This window comes from Notolepis coatsorum (assembly GCF_963971535.1).
Source record: "Notolepis coatsorum genome assembly, chromosome: 8".
Taxonomy (NCBI): domain Eukaryota; kingdom Metazoa; phylum Chordata; class Actinopteri; order Aulopiformes; family Paralepididae; genus Notolepis; species Notolepis coatsorum.
Genome location: NC_140172.1, coordinates 117,365,129 through 117,390,283, shown reverse-complemented (window position 1 = coordinate 117,390,283; position 25,155 = coordinate 117,365,129). Strand labels below are relative to the sequence as shown.

Here is a 25,155-nt window from a genome sequence, read left to right as displayed (position 1 = left end):
CGCTGCTCAGTGTCCCCAGTCAATGTGTTATAGCGATACTGCATGCCCGAGAAGGAAAACCTGGACCGGACTAGAGGGATTCCAATGATGTGCAATACCATCCTGGAGACGATAGGCGGCAGTATTTGCCCTTTTGCGAGCTCAGACCCATTCCCAACGAGGTTGGATGGATGAAAATGAATGGATATTGCTAATAAAAGAAATAACCATTAAAACCCTACTATACTCGGGTCTGGCGCTCAAGCGATGGCGAGTTAACCAGACTATCATCGGGTCTGGCGTCCAATGAGTTAAGAGTCGGATGGTCCTAACGGTGTTTATTATTAACAGTCAGATAGTCCTAACGGTGTTTATTATTAACAGTCAGATAGTCCTAACAGTGTTTATTATTAACACATTCGGGGCCTTACCCGAGATATCCCGGGTTAACTCGCCATGCGTTGGGCGCCAGACCAGAGATTTCTCAGGTTTTCTATTGTTATTTCTTTTATTCGATATTCCCATTCATAATCCATCGAGGGAGCCTGTGTTATCATTAGGGATGGGTATCGTTTTTTTATTCAACAAACATGACCATGTTCACGTCTTAAACTCATACTGAGGCCTTAGTTTTGTTTTTAAATTGCATATCATCATTCATTTATTTATTGTCACACAGAGCAGAAGAATTTTGCCAACACAAACCAATAGTATCCAGCTGCAGAACGGCAGAACGGCAGACCAGCCACACTCTCAGACCCAAACGCATTTCCTTTGATTTAATTATACATCAAATGATTTATGTCAAGGATTGCAATGCCTCGCTTGAATGAAGTTAACTTTTCACCTGGATAACGTCAACATTCAGGGTGAATGTAATGTGAGAAATTGGGATAAAAATATATATATATATATATATTAAAAAATATATTTTTTTGAGCGGATCGGGAAAGATCGGTATCGGTAGATACTCAAAATCACATGATCGGGATCGGATCGGGAGCAAAAAAATGTGATCGGGACATCCCTATTGACGATCTATAAAAAGTTGTCATCTTTCAAATATATTTGTAGCTAAACAATTAGCTAAGCAATTATATTTTATTTATTAGCCTATTCGTAATAATTCGTTATTAGCCTAGCTAACGCCGTATCTTGGCTTACCTGCAGTGGACGTGGATGGAGATGGAACACTGCGAGCAAAGCAGTAGAAAACGGCGCATTTCTGCAGACTAATGTTATGTTTTGACAACAGATGTTTTGACAAATTGCTTGTATTGCCACCCTTACTTGCAAATGTTTTATTGCACTTGTGGCAACGTGCGTTGTCGGCATAGACTTTCGTAAAGTGTACCCAGACTTTCGCTTTGTTCTCTCCGCCATGATGAGCGCAGAGCTCGGTCTGTGTGCTGCACACTTCAGCACGGAGCCAAGTACCCGTATGTGCATTTGTGTGAGTGTCGCTCGCGAGTGTGTGTAAACTAACAGCCCCGCTTCTCCTGCAGACAGAGAGAGGAGAGATAGTTCGCAACATTTAAATTCCTCGGGGAAAAAAAACTCCATGTTTCGAATATCAATAGCAGAACCGAAAACATCGGAGCTTATCAATACTCAGTTTTTTTCTAATTTAGTACCAGTTCCCGTTTAGAACCGGGTTTCGGGGGGCATCCCTAGTTATCATTAGGAATTAGTCTGAGATCGCAAACGTCCAATACTGCCGCCTTACGGCCGGTATTGCACATCCTTTGAAACTCTCTGGCTTAGTTTGTGCGTCGATCTAAAAAGTCCGGTCCGGGTTTTCCTTGTCGGGCAGGACAAGCGTTTATAACGCATGGATTGAGGAGAATCAAGCACTCCCGGTTCATGTTCTTTGGTGGATTATGTTGGCAACACGATCGACATCAATACTTGGAATGGCGATCAGATAATTGTAATATTCTTTTCGGAGTACATCCTAGTCAAGGTAAGGGCTATATGGTATCAATCTTGCATTGATCCAAGAATCCATTCACCGCGACCCGAGCGTATGTGTGTAATGTGTGTGCGTAATGTATTCCGTTGGGAAAACGACCCCCCCCCACCCTTTCATGCATTCATGATGAAACATAATACCGATAATATAGCGTTGCTTTCAGATTGATTGTTGATACAGGCGAGAAACGCCACAGCTTTTAGTGAAATGCACTAAACGCTGCATAGCGTCGTTTCCTGGGATTAGACAGGATTACTCTAAAACTATACTCATATTCACCACGGTATAAAACGGGAATGTATGGATGAAAAAATTGATTTATTTTTCACAAATTGAACAATAGATGCTCGATGTCAATTGGGCAATATTATTATATCCATAGCTATGATATTTAATATAGTTTGAGCCCTGCAAACACCGCCATGTATCCGTATACTTTAAAGCGGTGACCTTCTTACCACACGGTACACAGCGACCTCTGGCGTCCAATGAGTTAAAGGGGAACTATTTAGCTATTTCTTTCACTATTTGGGCAATTTTACACAATTCCTGTGAGTATGGATCACATCTGTAATGTTTTTTCCAATAAAATTCATTGTTATGTATTTTTAATCAAGTACTTTGGTGGACCACTTTCTGCCCTTTCAGATTCCAAGCTCTTTTTGGCTGGGCTCCGCCCATACTCGCAATGCGCTTTGAGTGACAGTCACCCACCTGCACTGGCAGATACCTTTGGGGGAGAGAGGGACTAATTAATTTCGCCGCGGGGGGGGCATAATCCCATGGGACAATGCATTGTTAACTTGTTTCAAATTACAATATATATCCCGTGAATATTATTGCACGGATCGGAATACGGGCGCGCTATGATATTTTGCAACAGTTTGACGGTGATACAGCGAGTGCTGATACGAGAGAGAGCGAGAGAGAGAGCTCCCCCGCAGTCCCATTCCCTCCCACCCGTTGTATCTAGTTCTCTGTGTGTGATTCACGGTGTGTGTGTGTGAACAGCAGAAGGTCTCTGCTGTCGAAAACCGCTTCCGCATTATTTCCACTCGCTGCTCATATAAACGTATCACAGTTTATTGTGGGCGGGCGGTGGCAGATCAGCGCATTATTACGTATAATAGCAAGCCAATTCTGAATGGCTTGGTTTAGTGGGGGAGGATCTTGTATCGGCTGAACTGGAGGAATGGGACTGAATGAGAATTTCACAACTAGTCAGTGTTGGTACAACCCCACATTGCTAGAAAACAATGCAAACCACTGGAAAAGGGCATTTATAAGATAGTTCCCCTTCCTATTGATCCCTCACGGGGAAATTTAAGTGACATACACATACAGCTCATCGTCTCATTAAACAACCATCATATCGCAATCATTACATTTTTACAGTAACAACGCCACAACATAAATTCAAACAGGCATGTACATTTGTTGACACATGTCGACTACAGTATGTCTGAGACACCGTATGCGATTGTCGGCTGCAGCAACACCGGGGTGTCGTTGCGCCAGGCGTGAGGGAGGGAGGAGAGTGTCCAGAAACCACCGTTGCAGCACCGGAAGGGGCGGGGATTATGACTCTGACTACAATGCCGTCAGCTGGGGGATAGGACTTTGGTGATGAGACAGTCTTCTTTGGCTCCCCCCTCCAGCACGCATACTAATCTGCTGCCGTCACCAACAACTCCGTCCAAATGACTGAATGCATTAGTCCAGTGCTTCTCAAACTTTTTCTGTCAGGCCCCCCTTTGGCGGACCAAAATATCTTGGGCCCCCCTCCCCCTCGCCCCAACAAAATAGTCATGAAATGGGCCATGTTTAAATTTATTGAAATAACACCAATATCGTGACCTTTCAAATTGACAACACCTTCCCTCGCGAGAGCCACCTTGCCTCGCTGTGAAACAGCACTGCAGAATGGTCAGCTCCCATCTCCTCACACAGCGCAGAAAACACACGCGCTTTCAGGGGTCGGGTTTTGATGAAATTTACCACGTTTATAACTTCTGTCAAAACCTCATTCAGCTCAGGGCTAAGCTGTCTTGACGCTGGCGCCTCTCTGTGAATTTACAGTGCGTCCATTGCGCGTTTGGCGAGACCCCCTTGATGAGCGCCTGTAGCCCCCTCCTTTTCCCTGCCATGGCCTGCGCACCGTCAGAGCAAAAGCCCACACAGTTCTCCCATTTCAGTCCATGTTCTGTCAGGTAACTGTCAATAATTTTGAAGAGCTCATCAGCTGTCGCTCTGTTTTTGACATATTTGCAAAACAGCAGATCTTCACTCAGTGACTGGGAATTTACAAAGCGAACATAGGAAATAAGCAAACAGTCTTTATTGCTGTCAGTCTTTGACAAGGCAACACGCATGTCATCCTCAAGGCTCAACTTGGCCCTATATTTTGTTTTCAGAGCTGTCATGGATGAAAAAGCCAGCTTCACACAGATATGTGGTGCTGAATGGTATCAACACCTTAACTGCTGCATCATGAGATACTTGGTACTCAGCACCACACTCTGAAACTAGCTCTCCAGGTTGTATCAGATGAGATTTCAATGAGTTCTTCCAAGAGTTTGGATAGAGATGTGTCAGGAAGCTTTGTCTCAATGTTGTCTGTAAAGTTTTTTTTTATCGAGAGTAACTTGGTGATCCTTTTCTGTGTTTTATTAAATACCGGTAATGATTTTCAGATTTTGAGAAATGGTCAAACTTATCCAAATATGGTATTTTCATGGAGAACAGTGCATTTGCAACAGATAGCACTTTAGTGATAATTTTCTGTAAAAAAAAAAAAAATCTCAAGGCTCCCCCTGTCATGCCTCTGCGCCCCCCCTGGGGGGCGCGCCCCCCACTTTGAGAAACACTGCATTAGTCCAAGTGTCTTAATCAGTTCATTTTGCTAGGTCCTGTGCGCGGTAAACAGATCCAAAATCTTCTTATTGCAGTCCAAAAGCTTCGATAATCCAAAAATTACCACGTCCTCAAGTTGGTAGCCCGATTATGATGTCCCAAGAGGCAGAGAGGGTTAGCCTTATTCTGCTTCTTGACGAAAATATGCAATCCACTGATTAGATCCATTTCGAGTTGATTTGAGTATAGTCCGGCAACCGGTACGAAGCACAGAGCATAGCAGCGTCGGGCTTCATGGAGGCAGTAGAGGCGGCGGTAGGAACGGCCTTGAGGAGCCTGGGGAGAGGAGAGAAATGCGACTGTCTCTGGGAAGGCTGGGAAGGGAAAATATTATTATTAAAGAGTCGGATTGTTTATTATTAAGAGTCAGATAGTCCTAACGGTGTTTATTATTAATAGTCAGATAGTCCTAACAGTGTTTATTATTAAGAGTCTCATAGTCCTAACAGTGTTTATTATTATATAAGAGTCAGATAGTCAGCTCTCTAGTACGGTCTAGTTCACCAGCCGTTATCTCTCCAGCAATTGGCACCAAAAAGTTAGCACTAGTGTCACTTTTCCCCTCTCCCTGATGACGGATTTGTATTTGTTGTTTTCAGCTGGTCCAGGATCTGTTGAAAAGCCTGCCGCATATATTTGAGAAGACCATGGAGACCCAGTCTGCACTGGGGCCTGCCCTGCAGGCTGCCTACAAGCTGCTGTCGCCCACAGGGGGCCGCGTGTCCGTCTTTCAGACCCAGCTACCCAACCTCGGGGTGGGGGCCCTCAAGTCCAGGGAGGACCCCAACCAGCGAGCCAATGCCAAGGTAGGGATCTCAGAGGGTGGACATTTTCTTGTAGTCAGCGGTTGTGATTGACTACCCAATTTGATGGCCGACTCCAGCACCCAGAAAAACAACTTGATCAATTGTCATCCAGTTATCCCTTTTTAAACATTTTAATTATTATTTAATTTGTTTGGTGTGTTTTCAGGACATCCAGCACCTGTCCCCCGCCACAGACTTCTATAAGAAACTGGCTCTGGACTGTTCTGGCCAGCAGGTGGCTGTGGATCTGTTCCTCCTCAGTGCTCAGTATTGTGACCTGGCATCGCTAGGTGAGTTTCTGACTCTAGCCTGGACTCCCTGGAGGGAGGGAAAGAGGGCGTGATGGAGGGAGTGAGGGCGTGATGGAGGGAGCAGTGGTGCAGTCGTAATATGGGAACTGGTTACACGCCACGCACGCTCCTGCGCACGCGCATACATGTTCCCTCAGTTGCGCACAGAACAGATGATTATTATGCATAACGATGGAGATCAAGCAGTCCCCCACCTTCTCGTAGGTTCCTATTATTATGCAAAGTCTAGGTGAGAAGTGCCGGCCGGGTAGCTTTCTACAACGGCCGGGTACTTATCATTGCGCGCACTTCTGCCCTGAGTGACTACTAATAACACGCTGTGTAACCGCGTGTGTGCACGACTGCACCCCTGGGAGGGAGGGAGGGAGGGAGGGAGTGAGAGCGGGAGGGAGGGAGGGGGAGGAGTGAGTGATTGATGGATGGATGGAGGGTGTGATGGAGGGAGGGAGGAAGGAAGATTTATTTGTCCCTTAGCAGTTGTTTCCTCCACATCCATTCAGTCAGAACATTACTTCCACAACTAAAAAAACATAAATATTAATACTCAAAACATTATCTAGCTCAATTTCCCTCAAAGTGCAACCTGGTGCTTAGAAGACTTATAAATCAAGTATCTAAATATGAACAGTGACGGTGCTCCTTGGACCTACAGAATGGTAGGCAATATGCCTACCTTGTAAAGGACCTGTATCATTGGGTGTGTTTACATGCACATTAATATTCTGGATACTAGCAAATATCCCATTCATATCCCCATTGCTAGTATTTTTGTATACACCAGGGAAATATTTTGAGATGATGCCATGGAAACGGAACTCTCACAGACCTCGACGGTGAACGGGACGAGCTGATGCCATGGAAACGGAACTCTCACAGACCTCGACGGTGAACGGGACGAGCTGATGCCATGGAAACAGAACTCTCACAGACCTCGACGGTGAACGGGACGAGATGATGACATGCCTCAGTATCCCCACCATTGCCTATCTCAAACCTCACCCTCTTTTTTTGATTGTCCAATCACAACTGTTGCTAAGTTTGTCCAGGGGAAAGCAACAGTTGTAACTGGAGGATAAAGAAAAGAGGGCAGGGTTTGAAATAAGTCAATTATCAGCATAACCCAGCGACCATATTCATGTCCCCCCCCCATGCCCCCATAGTCAGGAGGATATGAGCATCTCTCGGCTACTATAACAGGTTATGGCGTTTACATAAGACACACACACATCAGCGGTTGGACAATGCATTCAATGTGATCAGACACCACACTGAACCAAGGGAACTATAAAAGAAGGAAGGGTCATCACCAGAATACCAGCGTTCTATGCTCTGCTCTGTGACAGACTTCGGTGCCTGTCCTATTGAAGCCCATGGGGAGATTAATGGAAAAGCAAAATATACAAGCTGAGGAAATATTCATCAACCAATATATCAAATGTTTGCTATTTAACAATGCTAACAAAGCATCCATTCTGACATCCAAGGTAATAACCTGTTTAAATGACATAAACGAGGAAATGGCTCATCCCATTTAACTCAAATCTCGGACTGAAAGTTTCCACACTTGTACCAATGCGCTACACAGTAACGTGACGACCCTTCCTTCTTTTATAGTTTCCTTGCACCGAACAAGGAGGCAGGGCCCTTAGAACCCCCCACCACAGTCAGGACAGACGGAACCTGACCAATCTCTTAGAACCCCCCACCACAGTCAGGACAGACGGAACCGGGACGCCTGAATACTTTTGACAACAAATGTTTGTTTCCGCGTCTCTGATTGGCCAGGTAATTTCTGGTCATGTGACATGTACGCCCAATCATGGGACCGCAAGTGTCTACACTGGTTAAGCTTAGGCTCTCTTTCGAAGTTGGTTAAGGTTAGAGTTTGTCTTAGAGCATGGCGATAGAACGCCTGCCCTTCTTTCGACGGTTAAGCTTAGGCACTCTTTCGAAGTTGGTTAAGGTTAGAGTTTGTCTTAGAGCATGGCGATAGAACGCCAGGTAGTTTGCAGGCTGTTAGACCCGGAAATAGGCGCAGAACTTGCTGTCCCACGATTGGCGCACATGTCACATGACCTGGCCAATCAGAGCGCAAAACTCGCACGCGAAAACAAACATTTGTTGTCGAAAGTATTCACGCAACCAGGTCAGCCGAAACCTGACCAATCTTTCACCGTCGACTAAAAACACACTTCTTCAATCAATATCTGAAATGAAGGAGAAGAAGAAAAAAAAGAAACCTTTGTACAGTCTTCTACTCATGCACCAGCACCACTAAATAATCTTCCTTGCCTATATTACTACTTACTATAATATGTCTCTCTCTACTATTATGCACTCAACACTGCAGCGCCCAAGTTTCAACACTGTTTGATGAACATTGTTACTCAGCTGAAAGAGTTGTACCCTTCCTGCTGACTTGTCGTACAGAACTTGTAAGTCACTTTGGATAAAAGTGTCAGCTAAATTACTAAATGTAGGAACCCCAGAGACTGATATCTGCGTTGTCTCTCCTCTCTGTTTCTCCTCAGGATGCATATCCAGATACTCGGCAGGGAGCGTGTACTACTACCCCTCCTACCACCACGAGCATAACCCCTCCCAGGTGGAGTGCTTCCAGAAGGACCTGAAGAGATACATCACCAGGAAGATCGGCTTCGAGGCCGTCATGAGGATACGTTGCACCAAAGGTCTGTTTGCATCAGACGGTCCGTAGAGATCTAACTTCAGTATAGATGAAAATCAGCCAGTATTCAAAACCAGGGCATGAACTGTACATTTAAATGTTCCAAAGCTAGTCTAGTCTTAAAAAATCGGAAATATAAAAGAAGAATCATTTCATTCAGAAGCGCCAAGATTGTTCAGAAAATCGGCTAAAAAGACCCTGTTTAAGTGTGAGCTTTAGTTTTTATTTCAGTGTGCAAGTAAACTTACATGAACATTTTCAATTGACTGGGGGGACTAGATGCACTGATTAATCACAGAAATAATCGTGTGGGTAGTATTCATTTTGAAAGCCTGTTCCTAACGCTATTAGCAGTAACAAAGGGGAGCCGGTTTGTATTCCGTCCAGTGTTTTCCGTAAAGAATTGACCAATGTCGAACACCGCCCTCCGTTTGTCCGAGGAAAGCAACATTTGTGATTGGAGGATCAAGAAAATAGGGGTCGAGGCTTGAGATATATAATTCATGGCAGTCATTATCCTTATGATGCGCCAATGCCTTAGGATTGATCACTGTCTTGTTATCAGTCTGTCACATTTTCCATACCTCTATGAATGATTAAACTAGTTACATTAATAACTTGTCTGGTCCAACGCTTCAGCTACCATTTTTGTTATGCGATAGGATTACAACTGACCCCACCGACTCCCGGTCTCTCCTCTCTCCTCTCTCCCTGCAGGTCTGTCCATCCACACGTTTCACGGGAACTTCTTTGTGCGCTCCACCGACCTGCTGTCTCTGCCCAACGTCAACCCAGACGCAGGCTTCGCCGTTCAGATGTCCATAGAGGAGAACCTGGTCGACATGCAGGTGGTCTCCTTCCAGGCCGCACTGCTCTACACCTCCAGCAAAGGTACACACACACACACACACACACACACACACATATACATACACACTCGCACACATGTTTAAGTCTATTAGGATCCCCATTAGCTGTTGCATGACGACTAGTCTTCCTGGGGTCCACACTAGTGCACTGCAACCCTGCCCGAGCCCGACGGGGCCCTACCCGACCCGGGGTCAAGCTGGGTAGGGCTTTGTTTTTAAATAAATAATTCGGGCCGGGGAGCGCCCTCCTCTTTTTTTTTTTTTTTTTTTCTCGCTTGCTATACTCGTATAACTAGGGTTATAGGATAACCTTAAGTTTCTATTTCAGTTTTGCGCCAGCTGTCATCACAGATCAGAGAGTCAGAGACTCGTGTCTCTCTGAGCCGCGATGGATAAGTTAACAGATATTGAATTACCGTACTTTTCGCACTATAAGCCGCACCTGACTATAAGCCGCAGCAGCTAAATTGAATGATGTGTACATATATAAGCCGCACTGGACTATAAGCCGCAAGTGTTTTAATGTTTAATTACCATATGTAATTACCATTGGGACACAATACTGTCGGACAAATAACAAGAATTAACTCATTTACAAGTTGTATTAAGTTTAGCAAATAAGGGAACAGATAAATAACATTTCAATGCAGTCAAAAAAGCAATATTTTGATTTTAACATTTTCAGGTTTGGTCACGTCGAGTCACATATAAGCCGCACCGTTATATAAGCCGCAGGGTCGAAAAATGGGGGAAAAAGCCGCGGCTTATAGTCCGAAAAGTACGGTAGGGAAAGGGAGAGCTATATATAGCCAGTTGGCGAACGTTTTAATTTGTTCTTGGGTGTGTGGCCGGTTGGCGAAGTTTTGTTAACGTTGTTCAACGCGTTGCTGACATCAACAGCAAAGTGGTGAGTGATGTATTATTATTTGCTGGTGTGGGGTCGCCGCTGCCCTGTTCTGTTGTGCTTTCATTATATAATATAAGTGTTGCTCTGCTCGAAATCTGCTTTCTGCTTTCTGTTTGTTTGTATAGTGACTGAGTAGACTATTGTGTCGTGTGTGTGTGTGTCAAAGAAGATTCCATATAGCCTTCAATACGTTTTACGAGGCTGCCATGTGAGTCAGTCTAAGCGAGCACTGCGACGGCATTCTAATAAGAGCGAAACAGGCTATGTAAATGCTTCTTAGTTTTCAGCGTGATATGCGTTATTTAGGCAGACCTATTGGACATTTTCATTTTTGTTTATTTATTAAGTTAATATATAAACAGTGTTTTGAATATCTAAAACAAAAACAAACATTTATATTTGGCTATAATATAATGCTTGTTAGTTTTCAGCACGATATGCACCTATCTGTTATTTAGGCAGACCTATTGGACATTTTCGTTTTTGTTTATTTATTAAGTTCATATAAAACTGTTTCGAATATTTAAAACAAATAAAAAACAATAAAAAAAATGTAAGTCTAAATAAATAAATAAAATTCTGGTTTTCATTCGGGCTAGGGCTTCAAATGTTGCATTACAGTCGGGCTTATTGTCGGGCAGGGCCTGAACCTCATGGGCTCGGGCTGGGCACGGGCTTAATTTCAAGGCCCTTGCAGACCACTAGTCCACACATGCACATACACAGCAGGTGGTCTCCGTCCAGGCCACGCTGCTCTACACCTCCAGCAAAGTTACACACACACGTATACATACAGACTTGCACACATGTATACATACACAAATATTCACACACAGCAGGTGATCTCCTTCAGGCTGCGTTGCTCTACACCTCCAGCAAAGGTACACACACACACACATAGATACTTTATTTTTGATGCAAAAGCGTACTCTAAACTTCATACAGTTCCATGCTAAACAGTGATCTCAGGTTGTTTTGCTCTGTGCTGTAGTCTCACTGACTCACAACCTTGTAATGCGTTTCCCCCCCCCATCTAAACTGGAAAGCAGACATTCTGAACTTTTAACCTCACAGTCGTCATTTGATTTGATCAGCAGAGCAAAACACCCAATTTGAGACCACGTTTTAAACAACTGAAGACTTGTTGACAACTGAAGACACAACATGAGTTGTGACATAATGTAAGTGAGTGTCGTGGTACTAAAAGGCCTGCTCCTCTTCCTGCAGGAGAACGGAGGATCCGTGTCCACACCATGTGTCTCCCTGTGGTCAACTCTCTGTCCGACATCTTCGCTGGTGCTGACGTCCAAGCCATCACTGGACTGCTGGCTAGCATGGGTATGTAAGAGATTAGCATAGCCAGATGCATTATTATATTATCAAAACAAAACACCATGCCTCTGTAAACAACTAAATATCGCCCCGGTAACTTTTCCGGCAGCTTTCAAGTTTACACCGATGTTACAGAGACCCAGTTTTCTTCATGAGGACAGTTTGTTTGCTTATCTTTTATCTTATCGTAGCTTCTCCTGCTAAATAAATCCCATGACCTATAAAACAACACAGAGTTTACTGTGGAGAACCATTGCCTTCCAGTATTCCTCATTGTCTTTGTTCGCCGGTATGTATTCTCACGTGGTAAAACCCACCATCTTAATGTCATCAGACATGTAATTGCCGGCTACGTTTACATTTAGTCACTTAGCTGACGCTTTTACCCAAAGCGACTTACAAATTGTGTACAAGTCAGCCAGAGGGGTACGCCTTTGGCGGCTAAGGGTAAGTAAGTGGTATTGTTCCTCTAGCAGTGCCGAACTAGTAGTATAGACAAATTAGCATAGTAGTATAGGCATAGTAGCAAAGTATATAATGGTAAAATACAGTAAGAAGGTTAGTTTTTTGGCTACTGTGAGACTAGCCGCTATAAAAAGCAGACTTTTTATCCACATTCCTCAACCTTATTAGCATTGACGGATGGAGAATAACAGCAGCCGCGTTGCCTAGTAGCCTTGGGGCCGCCACCTGCAGAGCAATCAAACATGGCTCCACTTGTTGTCTGGCATCCATTTAGAATATGTAGTAGAACAGGTACTTCTCTGTTCCTACTTTCCTTTCAAAAGTGATAGTGATTACTAGTCCCCATATCTGTCTGCTTCCTGTCTACGTGTGGTGTTTTATAGTATCACGTTAAATTCAATGTCCAGTCGTTGATGTTTCTCTGTGTCCTCCCCCTCCAGCTGTGGACCGCTCCGTGTCTGCCAGTCTCGGCGATGCCAGGGACGCCATGACCAACGCGTCCATCGACTCGCTGTCGTCGTACCGTCAGTCTGTGTTGACCATCCAGCAGCCTGGCCTGCTGGCCCCCGCCTGCCTCAGGCTCTTCCCCCTCTTCATCCTCGCCCTGCTCAAACAGGTACCGCTCTCGTGTCCACAGCCCAGTTCCCATGGCCCTTGTCCATTACATTATATATATATATATATATATATATATATATATATATATATATATATATACCGTAATTCCTCTAATAGTAACCCCGGCTTGTATTTGTTTCAACTGTAGCGGGTACCAGGCTTGTATTAGGAGGAGGCCTGTATAAGAGGGAGGCCTATATTTCAAATTTTCAAACGGATCATAATGAATAAATCAACATTTTGTGTCAGTTTGAACCCAGTAAAATGTACTGGGTTCATTTATTGAAACCAAGTACTGTATGAGTAAACGGTGCAATTACAGGTGGTCACTGGTCATTTCAACGTTTTCAAAGTGAAATCAAGTAACTAGCTCAGTATGCAGCTCAGTATATTAGTAACCCGGCTTGTATTAGGAGGCCGGCTTATAATTGCTTAGCTCAAGAGCGCACCCGGCCATTAATAGAGACCCGGCTTGTATTTGAGACCCGGTTACTATTAGAGGAATTACGGTATATATCCAATCAAATTTATTTGTAAAGCCCACAATCACAAGTTAATGTCCCCATGGGCTGGACAAGTCTTCTTTAAACAAGTCAAGAAGAAACATCACAATAAATCAAGAACAAAAAAACCCACAATGAAATCCAAAATAAATAAATGCAACACTCCCAGAGATACCCCAGCAAAGGTAAGGAAAAACTCACAAAAAACCTAGCAATAGGGAAAAACCACCACAGGAGGACAGAAACCTTAGAAGGGCCGTTTAAGGGGGATTCCCCCCTCTTGGATGTCAGTGACAGTGATAGTAGTGTTGCTATGGATGATCAATGGGTGGAGAATAAAACGGGCGAAATAGTTTATGTATGGACATATACGTGTAATAAAACACATATGTACATACAATAGCAACTGGGGTACATATATTATATATATATTAGGGCTAGGACTTTATCGCATTCATTTCGATTAATTAACTACAGAATGAATTAAAAGTTAAAGAAATTGATGCATTTAATCGCATGATGATTTTTCTTTATTGTGTAAGAAGGTTACCTTTCAAAGGAGACCAGACTCATGCATGTGCTATAAGTATAAAGTATAATAAATAGCTAATTGCTTTTTTAGAAATTGAGATCAATCAAGAGTTTTTTTCCCAATGGTCAACTGTTCTGGAATGTACTTGAAAGTACTACGTTTTACTTTTACCTCGAAAGTGCTTGAGTTTACAAAAGGTCCTTTGCGCTATATATATATTATTCCTAAAGTTGCTGCACTTTGTTAAAAATTGCATTGATCTGTTGGTCTGTGTAGTAGCTAATACAGGATTTTGCTGCTTAAACGTATGTATAATGTATATTCATTGATTCACTTGTATACCAAAATGTATTTGAATTGAACATTTTTGCTTTTTGTATCAAATATTGATATGCGATTAAAATGTGATTAATTTCAATTAATTAACTATAAAGTCTCGAATTAATTAGATTAAAATTGTTAATCGAGTCCCACCACTAATATATATATATAACGAAAAAAGATTTTCTGTCAATGTTATGGCTTCCAGTTCCAGTCTTTGCCTAACTGCCTGTAATTCTCCTAGTCCAGTGGTCCTCAAGCTTTTCCTGGACGCCCCCAGACCCCACTTTGAGAACCACTGTCCTCGTCTATCCTCTTGCCATTGTCTTCCAAACCATTACTGATGAGTTTACCCTCTCCTTTCGGTTTCACCTCCAGAAAGCCTTCAGGACGGGTACCAGCACAAGGCTGGACGATCGCGTGTTCGCCATGTGTCAGCTGAAATACCAGCCGCTGGTCTACGTCATGCTGATGGTCCATCCTGCCCTCTACCGCCTGGACGACCTGAGCGACGAGGTAATCATTATATTTTATTTCATTACTAAATATAATGGCTAACTACCGTACTTTTCGCACTATAAGCCGCACCTGACTATAAGCCGCAGCAGCTAAATTGAATGATGTGTACATATATAAGCCGCACTGGACTATAAGCCGCATGTGTTTTAATGTTTAATTACCATATGTAAGGAGTGGAGCCTGCGGCTTAATTTGACTCAACACGGGAAACCTCACCCGGCCCGGACACGGAAAGGTTTGACAGATTGATTGCTCTTTCTCGATTCTGTGGGTGGTGGTGCATGGCCGTTCTTATATTGAGCTTTAAGTTCCCACCTCTACAGAGAATGACTCGCATTGAGACACAATACTGTCGGACAAATAACAAGAATTAACTCATTTACAAGTTGTATTAAGTAAATAAGAGAACAGATGAATAACATTTCAATGCAGTAAAAAAAGCAATATTTCGATTTTGTCCACATATAAGCCGCACCGTTATATAAGCCGCAGGGTCGAAAAATGGGGGAAAAAGCCGCGGCTTATAGTCCGAAAAGTACGGTATATATACAGTCTAATAGCAGTTATTCGTGTAAATATAATCATATTTGTGTATATACTGTATATGATTGTATATGATTTAATATATTATTTAAGTGAATATGAATATAACGTTATAATTGTATATACACTACAACAGTTACAACTGTGCATATAATAGATTTTTTACTTGATTGATAAACCACGCGATTACCCTTCTGCAAATGAATGCAGTCATGCAGAAGGACCTCCTTAACATCTAGTAGTTATTACAGACCAAAACACTTTTTTTTTTGTATCCACTTTTTCTCCCATTTTCTATATTTTCTCTCATCCCAATTTCGTATCGTCCAATTCAACCCTCCCCTGTCACAAACGCTGTTTCTTGCCTCCCACAAGCCGGCTGCAATGTGGACTAAGTAATACATAGCACAAGTCCCCTCCGGTACTTGAGGTAACAGCAGTCGCATCTTTTCACCTGCGCAGCTCGATCTCTGTGGCGAGGAGTAACGTGTGGGAGGCTCACGCTGCCCCCGACACTTCCTGATTCTACTGCGCAGGCGCACCAACCGACCTGTAGGAGTCGCTGTCCACAACGCCCGATCCCCACCCATCAGTTTCCCACCCCCTAATACGGCCAATATGTATTAGTATGGATGGCCAGCTAAACTGAAAGCAATGTGGAGCGCTGGGCGAACAGGCAAGCCCAGCGTCTCCGTCATTCGTGGCGAGCGCCTTGCCCACTACGCCACGTAGCCGCCCAGACCAAAACACATTTTAATATTATTGAGATGCCGGAGATTAACCTGAAAATTACAAATGTTGTCAATGAAGACCCCACCAATCTTTTAGTTCACCATCTAAGAGGAGGCAGCCAGGCAGCCCTGATACATTGCTTACCTTTTTTCTCCAAATGCATTTTATTTGAATGAATAAACACTTGAGGCAAGACGTGATGCTTCAATTGTACTTTGTTCTCTGTGGCTCTGTTTCTATATGATCTGCATACATTTTACAGTATCTTTTTGTTATTCAACTGTCTTCTGCTCTACCCCTCCTATCCTCCAGGGGGCACTGAACATCAACGAGCGGACCATCCCTCAGCCCAGGGTGCTGCAGTTGTCGGTGGAGAAGCTGAGCAGAGAGGGGGCCTTCCTCATGGACGCTGGATCGGTGAGATTCTCTCCGGATGTTGAAATAGACTTTCTTTTCCATAGCAGACATTTTTACATAGCACCTAATGGTAGTAGTATTACAGTAGCTGTCCTAATCATGCTAACTTCATATAAACTGAGTATACAAATGACTTTACAGAACCATAAAACCAGACATAACAGTAAAAGACAGTCAAGTACAAATGTAATAATAATAATAAAAAAGTAAGACCTTGAAGTGGCTTTTTGTTTGTTAAAATAATAGCTCGACAGCCATCACTGATATAGAGAATTTGGTCAGTAACATGGGTATCCCATTTCCACTTGATGCAATCCACACTGCAAAAATTATAAATAACTAGTTTTAAGCAAATGTATGCTTGAAACAAGTAACATAATCTACCAGTGCAGTAAACTAATTTGGCTTGGCAAGATTTCTTGAAATACCGGTAAGTAAAAAATATCTAGGGTTCTCTGTCCTGATTGGATCAAATGGGAATATTTATTTTCCCTTTACTGCAAAGTGGAGGGACTGGGAGACCCATTTTACTGACCAAATACAGTGATGGCTGCTGGAATGTAGAGCTATTTAACACTTATCTTAACAAAAAACAACAACACTTACAGCTCCTTTTTAAAAACGGCACATACAAATCATGCTAGAAATTCACAACAAAGATCTGACACGCAAGAAGCTATTTAAAAGCCAATACTGACCTTTAATCATTATTCCTCAAAGTTGGAAAGAGGAACGGAATGAATGTAACAGAATTAACAACTATTTGCCATGAGAGAAATTGGACTGACTGACTGATTTTTCTCCTGTCCTGACAGGTGTTGTACCTGTGGGTTGGAAGGAACTGCAACCCTTCCTTCCTCACGCAAGTGCTGGGAGTACCAAACTATGATGCTGTGCCTCAGAACCTGGTAGGAGGCCTCGACACACACCAGCCCCTCTCTTAGAAACCCCACAGTGCTATCTAGTCCAGGGGTGGCTAACCCGCGGCTCGTGAGCCGCATGCGGCTCTTTGCCCGTCAATGTGCGGCTCTTCCATCCAAAATAATATATATAATTTTTTTTTTTTTTTTACTTTAAAAATTCTTTTTTACATTTTTTTTATGTCACTCATTCCATAAGGACGTAGAATAAACATTTACAATTTTTTTTCAAATGGTCAATTTGCATGTTCTTGGTATCTGAATCTAGGGACATATATGGATCAGTGTCAGAAATAGTGTGTCTGTTACTAGGCTTGAGTAAATTGTAATGAACCAAAGGAGAATATCAATTCTATAAAAAAATAAAAATAGTCTTTGACTGTGAATAACACCATGCTACAATTGACCAGACCTGGAAAATCGAAGCAAATAAATAAAGGGAAGATGATTAAACAGAAGGTTTTGTAAATACAGTACTGAATTCTGCCATCTTTTTTATAATGTAAATTTCTCCACCATTTTTCATCGTATTGCAACACTGTTTTTTGCAAGACGTTCACAGAAAGTTAGAGAAACTAACTGCGTTCTGTTTTATGGCAATAACGTTCAGGTTTGTGGGAGATGATCCCAAAAAATAAGAGAAATAAAAAAGTAAATCCAGAAGTCAAGATGATTGGCTGGTGTGAGCTGGGTAGGGTAGTTTTTCGAAATTTGAAAGCCCTGAGTCTCTTCCTTCAAAAGACTACACTCACTTTTGGCTGTGCCACTTCCTCCTGTCAATATGCGCCGGTTTCCAACGCAATGCCCTTAGATTTCTATAATCTTATATTTCACTAATAACAGTTAAAATAATTGGTAAACAAACGTAATGCTGAAAATATACACTTTTACTGTATATCTCGGGCTTAAGAGGTTAACCCTGTGAGGCCCAAATTAAAAAGACATTAGCAACTTCAGAGGCCAGAGGGTGGGACATATAAACACATTTACTATCAAATAGCATTGTGAGGCTGAACAACAGGACCACTTTCATTATTATTTATTTCAGATCCCCATTAGTCACTGCCTCAGCAGCGACTATTCTTCCTGGGGTCTGGATCCAAACATATAAAATTAAACAAGAATAATCAATAAAACATAAAAACAAAACAAATATCAATAAAACACCAATAAAATATACAAACAATTATAGAACATTAAACTAATCAAAATCAGACATACAAACAAATATGTATGCCAAATTTTCTAATATAGAACAATAACAAATATCAATAAAACAACAAATATCAATAAAACAACAAATATCAATAAAACAACAAACGAAGACATCTCAGAGAAAACTAAAACGTGCTCAAAAACAGCACAACATTCCATACACTCATACTCTAATACTCCTCATAACCACTAGACAAACACATTCCAAAACAACACATAACCCAACACAAGAACCCATTCATTAGACACAGATTAGACCCAACCAAAATCAATCTCTTTCTGCATTACAGCCACTCGTAGTCTCCTCTTGAATCCCACCTTACTGGTAATTGAAACCAAATATTGTGGAAGTCTATTCCAGTAGGACATTGCCCTGGCCTGTACATTACAGTTTTCTTTAAGGCTTCAGTTCTGGGTCTCGGCAGGGCGAACCGACCCCTCAATGCTTGTCTAGTGCCATAGCCATGACCATCACTAATAAGCACCAGCTGCAAAAAGAGGCACACAGGTTTATGTAAAGTATAAATATTTCTCATAAACAAAATAAGACTACACACTAGTCTCTCATTGACTCTCATCCATGACAGTTCCTTGTGCATTTTCTCAACACTGTTTCTAATTGAGCTATGCAATGCAAGTCTTGCAGCTCTATTTTGAGTAAGCTGTATTTTATTTAAGTCTTGTTTGGATGCATTTGACCAGATTGCTGGACAGTAGTCCAGATTAGGGATGCACGATATTGATTTTGACACCGATACCGATAACTTTATGCTCCTCAAGCCGATAACCGATATCGATAACTGATATTTATTGTATTATAAAAATAAATTAATGTATATATATATTTATCAATTTTTTTTTCAACATGAAACAATACATATCACAATACAATAATAATACATAAAAAGACTTCCCAGGACAATAACTTAACACCAACTTAAATGTGACCTAACCAGACAACAGAAACAAAAGCCAAGACAACAGTTTTGACTGATAAAGTGACCATATTTATTTTTCCAAATGAAAATTCACAATCCGTAATACATCCAACCTAAGACGCTCAAAGCTTTTTGTTCTTCTTTTTTCAAAGCGGAGCCTTGGAAAAAAGGCTTTGAGTGGACACATCACCACCACAACAAGTCACCTGCGGCATCACCACCGCTATGATGGCGTTAAAAGCCTACGACGCTAGAAGCTAGAAGCTAGAAGCTGCTGTGAATCCAAAGCCAGCTATTGACGAGTCGTTTGCTAAATTAAAGAAGTTTGACAGAAATGACCCAAGGGCTCAAGCCGCTAGCTTTTAAGCAGTCCTTGGTGGTGCAAATTAACCTGGCTACTACGGAGCAATAAGTGACTGCGTTCAACCGAGGGTTGCATCACAGCCATGGAAGGGGCTAGCTTTGCTTAGCTCCTCGCGTCGTCGTAGGCTTCTAAGTTAACACAATAACACACCGTCGTAGCGGTGGTGATGCCGCAGGTGACCCGTCAGGCTGGATGTATTACAAGTTGTTGCCCTTTTCCCTCCTTGTGGAACTTCTGCATTGCATTTATTACAAATAGCAAGCAAACTTTTTCCTCTGAAATTCCGAGTACCGACGCGGCCATCTTTGTTGTCAACGTCCGCGCTGATTCAGAAACTTACGTGGCTACGTCACAGCCAAGAAAGGGAGCGCTGGATTTGTGTAAAACGCCCTGTTCCTAAACCACACGCTGTCAGTCTTACCACAGTACTGGCAAAACGGGATGAGCCTACAGTCAAAACAAACGCACTTCATTCCAATTCACCCACACGGCATTTTTTTTTTACCAAAAATATATTATATTATCGGAGCTATTAATAACGTTATCGGGTTTATCGGGATGACGTCATAATTGCTGATATCGGCCCGATAATTATCGGCCCGATAATTATCGGCCCGATAATTATCGTGCATCCCTAGTCCAGATGTGACAACTAGTGATTGTATGACTTGCTTGGTAGCTGTGTCTGTTAAAAAATAGGCATTCCGTCTAATAATTGAAATACTTCTGCTCATTTTTGTTACAATATTGTTAATGTGAGTAAACAATACATACATACATGTGCTTAACATTTTTTAAATAAACATAATTTTTTTAAATGGCTAAAAGTGATTTTGTAATTTTGCAACCGTGGGTCTTACAGGGTACTTTTTACCCTGTGAGGCCCAAATAAAAAAGACATTAGCAACTTCAGAGGCCAGAGGGTGAGACCTATAAACACATGAAGGGTGCCGTGACTGAAAAAAATGGTTGAGAAACGCTGGTATATGGTGTGGCTCTTTGTGGTACCACAGTCATTTTTGTGGCTCTTAGTCTCTGACTGGTTGGCCACCCCTGATCTAGTCGGTGTGATTAGCTTAGTTTAGGAGATATTTGCCATAGAGATGTCTTTCGTCGCTCTAATACACTGGAGCTGAGTGGCACTGGGCTGGGAATACTTTTGAAAAACTCAAAGCAACGTCTCTTTCCATAAATCATGACCCGGTTACTATTAGATAATACACAGACCTTGTTGTGAGCGGTTTCATGTAGGAGCTATTTAAGCATTACATCACGCGCAGGAGTGGTTTGTGAAAAATAAACCATGCCTAGGGGTGGTCGTTAGACCCCCCTAGACATGGTTTATTTTTCACAAACCACGACTACAAGTGGTGTAATGCTTTTATACAACTGGCACATTCATCCAACCTTATTGCTATACAATAAACACACATTAATCGAAGATTTATTGAAAAAAACATCCGCCAGAAAAAGTAGTTCCCACAACAACAAAAAAGAGAAGTTGCCTCCATGTGGAAGCAGCTCGGAAGTGCATCCGACAAACTAACACATCCAACTGTCTTTCAACTAAGACATCCAACCAACTAACACATCCAACTGTCTTTCAACTAAGACATTCAACCAACTAACACATCCAACTTTTCTTTAGTTTTTAACCTACTTTCTATAGAACTTCATTCTTGGATGCTTCTATAGAAAGTAGGTAAAACAAATAAAATAAAAGTTTTCTTTGCCCTATAGGGGAAAAAAAGTTAAAAAAAATTGTAAACCTACTTTCTATAGAAGCAGCTGGGAGGTGCGCTGTTTTAAGTGAGCGTGAGTTATTGAATTGATTGATTGCTAATTTTATTACTGTCCGCCTTGTTTCCAACTGGTTAAGTTTAGGCCCTCTTTCGAAGTTGGTTAAGGTTAGAGTTTGGAACCAGGGCTGGTGGTCGTCTATCGCCCTGCTCTAAAGACAAACTCTAACCTTAACCAACTCTAACCTTAACCTTAACCAGTTGGAAACCAGGCGGACAGTAATAAAATTAGCAATCAATCAATCAATTCAATAGGCCATGCTCACTTAAAACAGCGCACCTCCCAGCTGCTTGAAAGTAGGTAAAAAAAAAAAAATGCAAATTAATCAATCAATCCGCGCGATTTTTATTTTGTTCCACGATGACTCATGACCCATCAATTACATCATCCAACATTGTTTAAGCAACTAAGACATTCGCCGTGACAGAATCGTTTTCCATTTAGTCGTTATGACTCTATCAACATATCCATTCAGTCCAACTTCTCTTAAAACAGCGCAGTTCCCAGTTGCTTCTATGGAAAGGAGAAAAATAAAAAATTGCAATTAAATAATCAATCAATCAATTCGCACGATTTTTATTTTGTTCCACAATGACTCATGACCCATCAATTACATCATCCAACATTGTTTAAAGAACTAAGACATTCGCCGTGACAGAATCGGTTTATATTTAGTCGTTATGACGCTATCAACATATCCATTTGTTAAAGATTATTGTCCACCATCTTGTTTTTTCCTAAAAAGACGCACGCCGGAGTGATAGTAATTCGGTTGTGGGCGGGTCCTGGGACCAAGAGCGTGGAATTATGAAAAATACATGCGTGTAAATTGACTGTTTCAGTCAATCAGAATCGAGAAATTTGCATGCCGTTGTATAATTTCTACTAAAGTACACCCAATTCATTATTATGGTGGGTGTAGTTTGGTAGAAAATAGTTCCTTGAAGAAACTGCTCACAACAAGGCCTGTGGATTTAGATCAGGGGTTCTCAAACTTTTTTATACCACAACCCCATTTTATTTAGGATTTTTTTTGGCGACCCCACACTTAATTTATTGTGTAATTTCAATGTGGAATTAAGGAGTATCAAAATAAAAGCATGCATTGTTGAACTTTATCATGCATATTTATTAGAAAATCTTATTACAGCACTTATCAATACTAGTGCTGTCAGGCGATTCATTTTTTTTATCTAATTAATTACAGGGTTTGTAATTAATTAATCTAATTAATTGCATTTTAATCGCATAATCATTTTATGCCTGATATTCTATATTCTATAATCATATTTTAAATTGCATGTGTCCGGATGGCAGAATTCAGTACTGTATCTACAAAACCTTCTGTTTAATCATCTTCCATCTATTAATTTGCTTAGATTTTTCAGGTCTGGTCAATTTGAGCATGGTCTTATTCAGTCAAAGATAAAAAAAAATGTCATTGATATTCTCATTTGGTTCATTACAATTTACTCAAGCCTAGTAACAGACACAGTATTTCTGACACTGGGAATACATTCCCTGAGATCCATAGATGTCCCTAGAATCAGATACCAAGAACATGCAAATGGACCATATAAAAAAAAGTCTGTAAATGGGTATTATATGTTCTTATGGAATGAATGAGATTAAAAAAAAAATATTGAGGAAAAAAAGAAAAAAAATTGTAATTAATTTGAGTTAATTTTCATAACGCAATAATTTGCTGTGTAATTAATTAATCTAATTAACGCGATAAACTGACAGCCCTAATCAATACACATTTATAAAACGAGGCATATTTAGCCAAAATATGTTGCCAGAACATTAAAAAATATATTTTTTACTTGCCAATGCGTGACCCCACGACCCCCCTTTGGGTCGCGACCCGTAGTTTGAGAACTGCTGGTCTAGATTAAAAACGGCTGTCATGATTTCTGGAAAGAGACATTGCTTTTTAAGTTTTTCAAATGTATTTTTCTGATGCTTTGAGCATCACAAGCCCAGTGCCACTCAGCTCCATTGTATTGGGAGTGACGGCAGAGATCTTCAAATCTAGGCGAATCTCATCTCACCTGGACAATCTGGATGGATAGATGGCACTCTTGAACTGCAATAGAAAAGCTATTCAGAATAGTTTTGACTTGATAAATGTGGGGTCTATTCACACGCTTTGTAGTCCCACCACCCTGCGTCTCATCTTGGATTATTTGTTGTACAATTTGTCTCGAGGGGCAGAGCATCGAACGCAGTAGAAATTCAGCGAACATGTAAAGCTGCTTCATCCAGATAACAATTCCAAGCCGGTTCATTACACGTAACGCGGGCAGCGCTAAATTGTACGAAAGTCTTCTCTTCTCGTAAATATTTAACGGTTTTTTATCTGCAACAGAACCTGCTCCCAGAACTGGACACTGCCGAGTCCCAGAGAACCAGGGCGTTTATTGGCTGGCTGAGGGAGCAGAGGCCTTTCTTCCCCACTCTGCATGTCATCAGGTAGGCATCGGGAACCCAAGGTGTACACGTAAATGGAAACACGGAGTGTGCATGCTCTCCGTCAGACCGCGTTCGTCATCTTGACGGGCAAACGGTATGATGGAAATTGGCAGATTTTAACAGTTTTTCACTTCAGTGCAGGAATGACTGCAGTGGAAAGTCTTCCAACACGAGGCCTATGTGCTTCTCCAGGGCTTTCTCTAAACCATGGTATAGGGGCGCAGCATCACCATGTGTTTCAATTTATTATAATGTTTTATTTCTTTGCAGTGAACTTGGGGTCAGCTTATACCTTATACATTGCCCCCGATACTTCCTGATTCTGCTGTACAGGCACACCAACCGACCTGTAGGAGTCGCTGTCCACAACGTCCGATCCCCACCCACCGGCTTTCCCACCCCCTAATACTGCCAATTGTATTAGTATGAACGACCAGCCAAGCCGGAAGCAACGCCGAGAGCTGGGCTCGAACCCAGCATATCCTGCGTTAGTGGCGAGCGCCTTGCCCACTGCGCCACTTAGCCGCCTCTTTGCTATTTTATTGAAATTATGTTTTAAAGTTCAGCAGGAAATGACAGCAAATGGCTTTCCTTATTGCAAATATCTTTGCCTCCAGGAAGGGGGGCACGGCCAAACCCTCCGGACCACCCCCTGGTTGCGACTCGGTACCATCTTGTGTACCTATAGGAATGGCTGACACACAACACAGTAAATGGCGTACAGTTTATAAGATTAAAAAGATAATTCAAAAGTAATACATTTCTCTCCATTAGAGAGATACCATCGTTCTGTGTGAAACGGGTTGGCCGGTTTGCTGTATAATGTTTTAATGTGGTTCCATGTTTGGGCTGACCTCGACTAAAGATTGATTTAATCAACGACTACTGTATGTAAAAGTAGTTGTTTACCTCTCGACTTGCCTAATGGAGTAACAAAGTGAACTGAGACCAAACCGAGGGGAGCAGCCCTAGTTCTTGGTATCAGATGTTGGTATTCGGGGGGAATTCTCTGATGCCA

The 25,155-nt window shown here is 41.9% G+C and overlaps 1 protein-coding gene across 2 annotated transcripts in view; it reads left to right on the top strand.

Moving 5' to 3' along the window:
- Window positions 1-25,155, top strand: part of sec24a (SEC24 homolog A, COPII coat complex component) — a 63,972-nt gene that overhangs the window by 38,267 nt on the left and 550 nt on the right. For both annotated transcript variants that reach the window (XM_084319827.1, XM_084319826.1), the window contains exons 13-22: window positions 5,464-5,670; window positions 5,837-5,960; window positions 8,513-8,671; window positions 9,385-9,558; window positions 11,671-11,781; window positions 12,681-12,856; window positions 14,593-14,730; window positions 16,321-16,425; window positions 17,241-17,333; window positions 24,034-24,137. In XM_084319827.1, coding sequence (XP_084175953.1) covers window positions 5,464-5,670; window positions 5,837-5,960; window positions 8,513-8,671; window positions 9,385-9,558; window positions 11,671-11,781; window positions 12,681-12,856; window positions 14,593-14,730; window positions 16,321-16,425; window positions 17,241-17,333; window positions 24,034-24,137 — 1,391 coding nt within the window. The remainder of the gene's footprint in view (window positions 1-5,463; window positions 5,671-5,836; window positions 5,961-8,512; window positions 8,672-9,384; window positions 9,559-11,670; window positions 11,782-12,680; window positions 12,857-14,592; window positions 14,731-16,320; window positions 16,426-17,240; window positions 17,334-24,033; window positions 24,138-25,155) is intronic.